Source organism: Ctenopharyngodon idella, chromosome 24 (genome assembly GCF_019924925.1).
Source record: "Ctenopharyngodon idella isolate HZGC_01 chromosome 24, HZGC01, whole genome shotgun sequence".
In the NCBI taxonomy this organism is placed as follows: domain Eukaryota; kingdom Metazoa; phylum Chordata; class Actinopteri; order Cypriniformes; family Xenocyprididae; genus Ctenopharyngodon; species Ctenopharyngodon idella.
In genome coordinates, this window is record NC_067243.1 from 20,102,939 (window position 1) to 20,114,603 (window position 11,665).

An 11,665-nucleotide genomic window follows, 5' to 3' on the forward strand; every position below is an offset into this window, starting at 1 on the left:
TTAGGAGGTTGTTAATCGATGATATTTGCTTCTGATGAAGGCATCAACTTATTTTTAAAATAATTGTTCAACAGCAGAATTCCTGGGGGAAAACTACATTACCCATGATGCTGTACAGAAGATTCCACCAATCAGAGAGTTGAAACAAGCAATCGAGTCAGTCTCCCTACGCTCCCAAAATACTTAAATAAAAAAAAAAACTTAAATGTTTGAATATGTATGTATATTTTGCAATAAACTTAATATATTGCTATTATACATACCAACATTTTTAAATGGGTATTAAAAAACAAAACAAAACAAAAAACAGCGTTTTTAATTCGATTAATTCGCAATGCTTTATGGGATTGTAGTTGTTTTCCTCACTAAAGCCGTTAATTACAGTTTTGTACCTTTTTGTATTTTTTTTTTTTTTGGTATTTTTTTTTTTTTTTTAAATCAGATTTTCAAACTTTTTTTGTTCAAATAAAAGTTTGTGATGTTATGATTCACTTTGTAGCTCGTTGGCTTGATTCATTGCTTAAAACGCTTTAACAGACTCTTTGATTCCACTTTTTTAACTTTAGTTAGTGTGTTTGAGCATAAACAACATCTGCAAAGTTAGGACGCTCAAAGTTCAATACAAAGGGAGATTTTTTTTTTTTTTTTTTAAAGAAATTGCTTTTTAAGGACCACAACAAATGGCTGGTAGGAACTACAATGAGCTTCTTCCTGGGTCTGTGACATCACTAACCCTAAAATTTACATAAACCCTGCCCTTGGGAACACACAACAAAGGGGGCGAGGCCATGTTGGGCTGCTTTAGAGAAGATAAAAAGTTGTTGTAGTAGAGTGTCGTTACCATGCCGTCATTTTACGCTGGGCTGCTTCACAAACGAGGGTCAGTTCAGCGCTGGATTTGCACAAAAGATTAACATGACGACACAAGCTAGTCGATGAGTTGAATCAACTCCACAGCAACTACATAAATTTATCCACTAACCATTCAGAAACATCCAAGATGCATTCTAAAAGTTGTAAACTATTCCCTAGTCTTTCCATCAGTGTCCGACTCCAGTTTGAACAATGTAAGGCTGAACACCGTTACTGACAATCGTCATTTTGGCTGCATGAGATTCTCCAGTTTTGTTGTTGTTGAGCAACCGAAGCGCGAGCTGTTAAAGCTCCGCCCTCTTCTGGAAAGCGGGCCGGGAGCAGCAGCTCATTTGCATTTAAAGGGACACAAATACGGCGTGTTTTTGCTCACTCCCAAATAGGGGCAAATTTGACAAGATATAATAAATTATCTGTGGGGTATTTTGAGCTGAAACGTCACAGACACATTCTGGGGACACCAGAGACTTATATTACATTTTGTGAGACGGGGCATTGTAGGTCCCCTTTAAAGGGAAAAGTACCTCCTGAGCCAAGGCCAATCAGACTATCTGCTGCTTCCTGTGCTAAATGTAATATTTGCAGCTTCTGTCGCATAAATATCCCACTGGAAGTTTTGAATTGTGTCATCTTGGCAGTTGGAAGGTGTGGCATGTTACAATTCAGGACGTGAACCAACAGAATGGGTTCTGTGTTAAAACCGCATGATTACAAAACAGACTGTACAGTTAAAACTGATGCAACGTGCTGTTTGCAGTAGTGTTTCATGATAATGTCAAGGTGATGTTTTAGAGCTTATCAGTGTTTTGACTGCAGCTATTTCAAACTGTAAATAAACCTAGCTAGAGAGCTGGACAAATGCAGGGTCGTGCTCGACTATTTCAGCATATATTGGCAAATTGAATACTCGAAGAATCCACTGAGTGTATATATAGGAAAATGAATTAAAATATTGTGACTTTTCCGTATACTGTATTCTGTTGTGAACACGGTCATGCGTTCCGGAGCTCCTGGCAAGGTGAGCTGGTCCTTAAAACAGATATCGTGAAAGGTCAGAGGTAAGTCATACAAAATTAATGAATAATTCAGAATTCATTGGTGCAGAAAACACGAGCATGTGGGTTCCGTCGGTCGTTTTTTAATACAAAGCGATTTGTTAAGTGACTGGTCTTGTTAATAAACCCAAAACAATGAAATAGAGTTCACTAAACTGTGTTATGTGGCATATTTATATTAATTTGTCCTGAAACTGTTCAAGCAGCAGCTGCTCTCAAATAAACAGTCCATTAGGACTTCGTTGTTGTTATTGACAGCAGCTTTAAGGCTGGGCCTGCTGTCGGAACAGAATTCGCACATCTGATTGGCTAACGTCATAGCTACAGCTGATATATGAGCCAATCAGCCGTTAGTTTTCAAAGCCTCTACAGTTTTCAAATTAAAAGACTTTTTACGTCTCATGGATGTTGAATACTTTTTTGTTCTCAAACTGTAAATGTTTGTAAAATGTAAAAAGCGGAGTATAATAGCTTATTTTTATGTAGAAAATTGTAGCATAAATTTTAGATTAATTTGAATGTTTGCTCCAATTTCCTTCACTATCCGATCGGGGCAAAAAAGAAAAGAAAGAAAAAAAAAACCAGAAATTCACATGCAGGCAGGCAGACCTGTGAAATTTTATATTTAACTAAAATAAAAATTAAAATGTTTAAGTATTTGTCTTTAAGTTTGTCAATGTGCTGTACATAAATTAAATTGGTTTTACATTTAATTACATACTTTAAAAAATAAATATTAAATTATTTTTGCATGTAAATTTAAATATGTTAATTTTAAATATAACAACGTTTAAAAAATCTATAAGATTTAGAAAGTAATGGACTTTTATTCTGTAAAATAGTGCGGTTGGTCATGGTCAGCTGTCTGTCGACGCTTCAGTAGAGTTCAAACGGGAACTCTTTGCTTTTCTCTTTCTATAAACTATTTTATCACTTTTCCCATATATTATTATTATTCGTAAAACAGTCATGTCTCGGTTACTGTGTTTATCACGGGGTCTCATATGCCCAAAATGTAAATATAGTGTTCAGAAATCCGAGCCCTTTGTGTCTTTGTTGACATCCAGAGTGAAGTTCAGAGATCAGCTGATGAAGAGATTGATTTCAACACGCAGAAGACCTGTCATCTCGTCCTACAGCAACCGACACACGGCCTTATGGATGTTCGGCATCGGGACGGGGTTTGTTCTGGCTCTGGGCTTGAAATATCGTGATTCTGCCTCTGAACACTGTGAATGTAGCGTACAGAAGACAGACAGAGCTCAGACGGGCTCAAAGTACACAGCTGCTATAGAAGCCAGCAGAGACCTGCTGCGGCGGATAAAGGTACAGGTATCAGGACGAAACTTCCTTTACAACAATAATTTAGTTTTCTAGTTTGATGAACTAGCCGGATAACATTCCATTGTCAACAAGTTTTGCTGTACTTTGGTATATATTTGACAAACTTTAAAGTTTATTATTTAATTTCAAAATCTGTAATATTGATAATGTAATATTTATATTTTATATTATATAAAAACACACGAATAGTTTGATATTTATACTATATTGTAAATATTAAAACTTTTTTTTATAATAATTGTATTTCTCAATCTTAATCAGTTTATTCAGTTATATTTATAAATTATATATTTTATTGATTGGTATGTTTAAATATGTTATTAAATAATATTTTATTAACAAATATGATTACGTATATTTTCTATTTATTACTGTAGATATATGGGTCATTGACGAATAAGGTTTTTAAAAGTTTAAAAAAACACAATGGAGATTTAATTAATTTTGAAGTTTTATTAAGTGTTAACAATGAGATTATGTGGTTTTTATAATCAATTAACACTGCTTTTGTCATTTTTTTACAATGTAGACAAAATTTGTAACCAAAAAAGTCATTCGGTTTAACCAAAATTTCGGTTTTACCGAATGACACTTTTGGTTATACCGAATGACGATATTTTCAAACAATGTTAACAGGCTGATATCTAGCTAGCTAGCAAAAGGACAATCAAATATTTTATATTTAGAACAATTTTTTTAAATATTACAACATTTTCCACGTTTTATAGCGGTTGTACCGAATGATCTGATGTTTTGGGACATGCGTATGAGCAAGTGAAAACATGAATTTTTCAAATAGTTAAGAGAGTTAGTTACTTTGCTTCACGACCATGTGGTCCTTTGCAGGTGTCTGAATGATGTCACATCCTGTCACATGATATTGACCACATGACTTGATCCAAAATGGTCCCTTTATATTGGTTACTCCGAATGACATCAATGAAATTCATTTTTCCGGACATTCTTTCTCATAACAAAGCAACTACTTCTACACATAATTTTAATACCATTTTGCACTATGTTGATATATGATGTTACAACTGAAATGGCTGTATTGGCCTTTGGACGGTTAAACCGAATGACCTTTTGACACTTCAGAATCTTTAAAATACCTTTATATGTAGCAAAATATAATTAAAACCTTTTGGATTCAATACAAAAGATCTAGTTATACTTTTTCTGTTTTTTTTTTTTTTAATTGTTATTATTAAGGCCTTTGGACAAAAAAATGACCCATTGCGTCACTGACCCATGTATAATGTTATTGTGTTAAAAATATTCATTTGAAGTCTAATCTATTTTCTAAATAAATATTGTTGATCTTACTGCGAATGATTCATTTTTTATTTTTTATCTCATTATTTTTAATCAAATCTGTCATAACGCCATCTTCTGGTGAAAGACATATGAGGTCAGACGTCTACAATCATTTAGCCTGCATAAACACCACCCATTTCTCACAATCGACTACAAGCTTCATAACTGCCTCCATTCATCAAAAACTAGTGAATTAATGAAGTACCACCCTACTTTGTGGCTGCGTCCGAAATTGCATACTCTCTTGAGTAGGTACTTATTTTGAATGGGTAATTACTTTGTGACCACTAAAAAAGTATGTTCTATGTAGTATAGATGTGCGCATGAATGTAATCTGGATGTACTACATTCGCCATGTTGCCCTTATCATGTGACCTCCCAGCGTCAGTTGCTTCGCTTCACTGCCATAAACAAATCCTCTCCCGTGGCCTCATGGGATAGTAAAGTGTCCATCAGTGTTCATATATATATACAATATAATATATATTTATTAATATTAGTAATATTAATTTCAAAATGTTAAAGTTTATAGTGCAGAATGGCCTACAGATAAGTCAAATAATTTTTCAGGATGAAGTTGGAGCTCCTGGGATGGTTATTGGAGTCTCAGTGGATGGCAGCCACGTTTGGTGTGAAGGTAGGAAGTCTTCCTCTGCACATGCTTAAAATGAAAACTTTTAGAACTGTTTTAGTGGTTCTGAAAGTGAACCCTGGCTGTGTATGTTGTTCTCTCTGAGGCGTTGGCTATGCAGATCTGGAGAACAGAGTGCCTTGTGGTGCCGACACGGTGATGAGAATCGCCAGCATCAGTAAACCTCTGACCGCAGCGGCCGTCGCCAGACTCTGGGAGGAGGGCAAAATTGATCTAGATGCCCCTGTCCAAAAATACGTCCCCGAGTTCCCACAGAAGCAATTCGAAGGAGAGAATGTGAGTACTCTGTTTAAAAAGAGGCTTTTCATTAAATTTATTAATGCAAATTATTACTCATTTTACTTATGAAAATGTATGCTCGGGATGGGCAAAGTCGGCCCTGGAGTGCCGCTGTCCTACAGAGTTTATCTCCAATCCTGATAAAAAGCTCACCTGCCTTGTACACTTAGGCTGTGTTCGGGCGCCATCTTCTGGTCAGACGTGGCAACACACATGACGCCATTGCAGCAGCGCGAATGAGTCTGGAGGGCAGGGAGTGATTTTTCTATACACGAATCCTATCAAAAACTCAAAATTCGCATGTTTTGCGTCGTTTATGGTTCCTCAAATCGTTAAAATCGAGAACCCAGAAGGTGTTATATCGTTTACATAACTTATACCGTTTTTTATAACTTATTTCATTTTTAAACTTTAAAAGTTGTCGCCTTTTATAGCGTTTGAAAAAAATTATAACGAATATGTAACTGTGCATAGCTATATTTATCAGAATGCTGCTCTCTAGAGTTCATTTTTCTATCTGACTAGTTTATGGTCACTGAATATGGTTTTTCTGAGGGAAACGTGAAGTTAAATGACATTGTTTACAAGCTTATTGACATCTTTCCGCGGTTGAAACACTGATTGAGCGATTTCATGTGACATGATACGGATTTCGGTAAGTTGTACTGTATATTTTAGCATACCTTCAGATGATACTCATGTTTATTTAACACTCACTGGTATTAAAGAGGAGGAGAGGATGTTCACATGCGCTCCGTGCTGCCGCTTCTCTTTAACTGAGGCGCTACAGCGATCTGTCACGACACATTAAACAGCGCCAAAACGGTATTTATTTTTTGAATCTCATAATAAGATGGACGTCATTTGAAATCTGAGACTTTGCCCAATATCAAAAGTAACAAAGCACAAAGATTATTGCGATTTATTGGATGGGATCAACTGAAAACAGACTAATCGATTCTTGGAATTTAAGAAGAATCGATTAAAATCGAGAAATCAATATTTTTTACCCAGCCCTACTCATTATTACGGTGCATTGTGGGATTGAATGAGTGAACTCGATAACATCCACTATGGTTTCGGACACCTCTACAAATGGATGTCCCCTCAAATAGCGCCCTATTTAAGGGTATAGGGTGCGATTTCAGACAGTCTTAGTAATCCTGAAGACATTGATTAGCTTGTTCAGGTGTGTTTGATTAGGATTGGAGCTTGCGGCACTACAGGACCAACATTGCCTGATATACAGTATATAATAATTTATTAATAATGAATTTGGTTTGGCTTAGCATTCTTCCCTTTGTCCTTAAACCAGGTCACAATAACACCTCGGATGCTCCTGTCTCACTTGAGTGGCATCCGTCACTATGAAAAAGATGCCAAAAAAGTGAGAGAGGACAAGGAGAAAGCGAAGCGGCTTCTGAAGCCCCCGGAGAAGAAAGAAGAGAAGGGCTTAGCTGAAAACAAAGAGAAGCCGAAAGCGGAGGACAGCAGCGCTAAAAGCAAAAAGAAAAAGAAAGAGTTTGAGCAGGAGGAGTACTACCTCAAAGACAACTTTGAGAATGTCATCCAGGCTTTGGACTTGTTCAAAGACGATCCTCTGATATTTAAACCCGGTATACTTTCGTTCCACACAGAACAAAGCGCTGGTTATGTGTTGGATGTCTCCTGAAATGCCTGATTTTAGATGATGCTGGGTTTATTTTTAGAGCATCTTGCCTTGAAATCTATTTAAACTATGGCCAGTAACACACCGACTGTATGTGAGTTGATCACTTATGCTGTGCGTTTGGGTATGTGAATAATGGCGATAAAAATAACCATAATTATTAGCGAATAATCAGAATAACGAAAATTACATGTAAAGGGGAGTGAAGAGGTTTGCTTGTGTCATGTAAACATCTTACTGCAATTAAGTGCTTACTCTGATTGTTGTAAATAATCACATTATTGGTGCACTTGTCAAATTACAAGAACTGCAGACAGTATTGACCTTGTTCTATCATATATGACCCCTGTAGGTTCTACATTCCTGTATTCCACACATGCTTTCACCCTGCTGAGTGCCGTGGTAGAGAGAGCAGCAGGTCAGCGCTTCCTCGACCACATGATGAAGATGTTTCGTGAGCTGGGCATGCTTAACACCTTACCAGACGAAAACGACCCAATCATATACAACCGCTCGAGGTAAAAGAGGCATTACAATTCAAACACATGCTGCATTCACACCACGCAAATTAATCTGCAGCTGTCAGGTGGTACAAGCTCTCAGAAAATTCTGAGTTTACAAGTTGTAATTACGAGTTCAACGAGGACGTGAAGTCAGAATCTCGTAATTACGGTAATTCCGACATGGCGTGAACACACCTATACTTAAACATTTGCTGGGTCGAGAAAAATAAAAAATGTTAGGGTGATACAAATCTACAGATAAATAAATGTTAAAAAGAAAAAATATTTTATAGAATATTAATATTTTGTTCGCCACATCATGACCATGTGATACAACCAAGTGTGGAACAGTGACGTTACTGTTAACTAAAACTATTAAAAATAGTTTTTGGTAATTGAAATCAATCTCAAATAAAATAAAAGAAAAATATCAGATGAAAAACTTTATTAAAATATTATTCTAAATATGTTGGCGCTGATAGCCTCGTGGGCAGCGCGCCAACACATAGCGCCTTTGCGCTTCGGGCGACCCGAGTTCGAGTCCTGGCTCGTGGACCTTTCCCGATCCCGTCCCCCTCTCTGTCTTATCCAATTCACTTCCTGTCTACATACTGTCCTATCATAATAAAGGCAAAAATGGCAAAAAATAAATCTAAAAAACAAATATTATTCAAAATATTAAAAAATACTATAATAGTATATAAATAATACTAAAATGTGGAGCAAGAAACATGAAGAGAAAAAAAAGAAGTAAAACAGGAAATGATTTCATAGAGAAGACCCAAATGACTGTGTCAAGGTTAGCAATTCTCTTTAAATATCAGATAATTTGACCTTTTTACGACAAGACAAAATTTATTCAGGCTGTAAAATGTCATGTGGTGCGACTTCCCAAAAAAGTATCGATATTTATGAATTAATAATCCATTATAATTGTAAATAAAAATGTTTTACCCTAAAAAAATATATTTTAAAACTTTTTGGGAAAATAATAGGGTAATTAAGATGTGTACACTGACATATTGAAGGTGTAAAGAAAATATGTAATTATTTTTTAATTGATGGTTACACCACATGACGTTTTTAGAGTTATTATTTGAAAGTTGTTTTGAAAATGGTATAAAAGTTTTTCAAAATCATATTAAAACCAACATTTTGATTTGCCCAATGGATTTTAAACTAGATTTCTAAAGGATTTTTCCTCTTCATCTTAAACACTCTTATTTATCACTAACCTGTATAACATCTTCCCTGTTTTCTGCAGATTCTACCACTTAAACAAAAAGGGCCGTGTTGTGAACTGCCCCTATGTGGACAATTCGTACAAATGGGCTGGAGGTGGATTTCTGTCCACTGTGAGCGACCTTCTGGTCTTTGGTGACGCTCTGCTCTACAGCTATCAGATGGCCGAACTGAAGAACACAGACGGGCTGCTTCCTGGCTTCCTCAAACCCCACACAGCCAAAGCCATATGGGCACCGGTGGACAAAACAGAGGCATCATGGGACAAAGACGGACTGTACGCCCAGGGCTGGGTGGTCGTGGAGAAACAGCAGAAATACGGGAAGTGCCGAAACCGCAGACATTACGTCTCGCACACAGGGGGCGCTGTGGGGGCGAGTAGCGTCCTGCTAGTGTTTCCCAGAGAGAGCGAGCAGCCCACCAATCAGAAGCTGCTTCCTCCACAGGGGGTGGTGGTGACCATCATCACCAACATGCAGTCAGTGGGGCTCAATACCACTGCGCTCAAGATTGCACAAATATTTGACAAGGCCAGGGACGAAGAAATCGCGTCTGCTTGACGGCACTGTTCCTTTTGTAGTCCTTTTGAGATATTTGTGGTGAACATCAGGATGCTTCTTTGTTTACAATGCTGAGGTGTGTCCATGCTTCAGTTTTAAAACACTTGTGCCAAGTGCTCATTTTGATAGCTTTTATACATATGTGAACTGTCTTATATGCTGAATGAATAAAAAAGTATTATAGAAACCTTTATGACGGCGTCCCTATCTGATCTTTTCATTTTCTTTCTACATTCAGCATGCAGTGCTCACAATCTGGTGATTTATCACATTTATTAATGGGTGTTTGGGATGTCAAGCAGTGCCTTGCCGCCTAAAACGATAGATAGATAGATAGATAGATAGATAGATAGATAGATATTGCTAGTAATAGGTCATGCTAGTAGTCACCACTAGATGGCAGCACTTTCATCACTTTTGGCAAGTCAAACTAAATTAATTTGACTTTCGATATTTTCTCTATTACCAATTTACCAGTAGTCAAAAAACAACATGTAGTCAAATGAAAAGTTACCTTAATAAGTTAAACAGATATAAAAACAAGCAATGGATTTCTTGTATATTTTTTAAATATGATTTTTATTAAATTCAGCTTCCTTTTTAACTCATTAGTTTATAGGCCTATACTGGATTATACAGTTTACATAGAATCTATATCAACAGTCAATATTAATTTATCATATATACAAAAACTTAATTTGTCACATGTATGCTCATAGCAGTTAAATCATTTTAAGTATAATAGTCATCAACTGTTCGTGAATTACCAATTCACCAACACTCACCACCACCATATTTATTCCTTATAATAGTTGTTGTTAGTCTCTTAATTTTGTTCCCTGATAGCACCCATACATCTCGGAGACATCTATATAATGTGCGTGTTTATGTCTGGAAGACATATTTTTTAAAGCGTTTGCTCATCTGCAATACGTTTATAGGACGTTTCCACGTACGTCTGCAAGATGTCTGTTAAAGATCACTTCATCTGGGAAGCATCTGCTGTTTATAAACATCTGATAGATGTCTTTGAGATGTCAGTTTTACATACATTCTAAATCATAAACATCTTAAGCAGGGATGGGCAGTATTTCAAATACATGTAGTTGGAATACGTATTTGAAATACAAAATACCATTTTGTATTTAAATACTTTTAAGCTTAGTATTTTTGTATTTTCAAAATACATAAAATACTTTTTGCCAGTCAACCTCTCTGCAGCTGATTTCAACTAGTTCAGATGTGCCTTTTTCATACATGTGAGCTGCAGCAGTATGAGTGCATCTACAATTGGGTAAACAAATTATCTGGATTCCTGTAAGGAAATAAGGAATAACGCTGCCTTCGCATTCAAGTGCTTTGCTGTCAGAAAGAATAGGAATCATGGAGGACACCGGATTTTGTGGGGAAATCTTGTTAAAGCCAAAATGTATTTAAATAATTTAATTTAAAATAAAATGTAGTGTCCTATTCATTGACAACCATATAAACATTCACAGCCCTGGACATAAGAGCTAGCCAGTCAGTCTTGATTTTTATTATTATTTTATTTTGCTTTTATAAACTAGCTGTTCAAATTTGTTTATTAAACTTCAATCATTACTGCTTGCTATGGCTGGGGAATCTACATACATACATACATACATACATGCATACACACACACATATATATATATAAACAGTTAATATATATATGTGTGTGTGTGTGTGTGTGTGTGTGTGTGTGTGTGTGTTGGTGAGTAAAGTGTTAATCGATTAAACTATACACGCTCAATGTAAAACTTTGTAATGTGAATATAATTCTGACAATATTAATAGACAATATATTTATTTGTATTTATTATTATATTTTATTATATTTATGTTTTTGTACAGTGTTATTACAAATAGAAAATTGTATTGTTTCATCTCAGGTTAAATTAATACATTTTAATATGTCTTGCAATTTAATAATATGATTATTATTATTATTATTATTATTATGGTAATAGGGTAGACAGTTTCAGTTGACATTACACACTAACTATATTCACACAGAGAACTATATTCACATTACTATGAATGTGAATATAGTTCTGACATATCTAAAAATATTAATATATGTACTTATATTTATACAGCACGTTATGAGCGTGAAACTTGCGTCACATAAATCTGCGCTGTCTCCTAAA

The 11,665-nt window shown here is 35.7% G+C and overlaps 1 protein-coding gene across 2 annotated transcripts; it reads left to right on the forward strand.

Moving 5' to 3' along the window:
- The first annotated feature begins 2,754 nt into the window (after positions 1-2,754).
- lactb (lactamase, beta) lies at positions 2,755-9,687 on the forward strand. 2 transcript variants are annotated; one of them, XM_051883314.1, is made up of 6 exons: positions 2,755-3,260; positions 5,160-5,226; positions 5,327-5,517; positions 6,836-7,136; positions 7,542-7,707; positions 8,957-9,687. In XM_051883314.1, the coding sequence occupies exons 1-6, from the start codon at positions 2,898-2,900 to the stop codon at positions 9,492-9,494; spliced, it is 1,626 nt and encodes a 541-aa protein (XP_051739274.1). In that variant the 5' UTR covers positions 2,755-2,897; the 3' UTR covers positions 9,495-9,687. The 2 variants fall into 2 exon arrangements, with proteins under 2 accessions (XP_051739274.1, XP_051739275.1); XM_051883315.1 differs by having other exon boundaries at positions 2,755-3,254.
- The last annotated feature ends 1,978 nt before the right edge of the window (positions 9,688-11,665 follow it).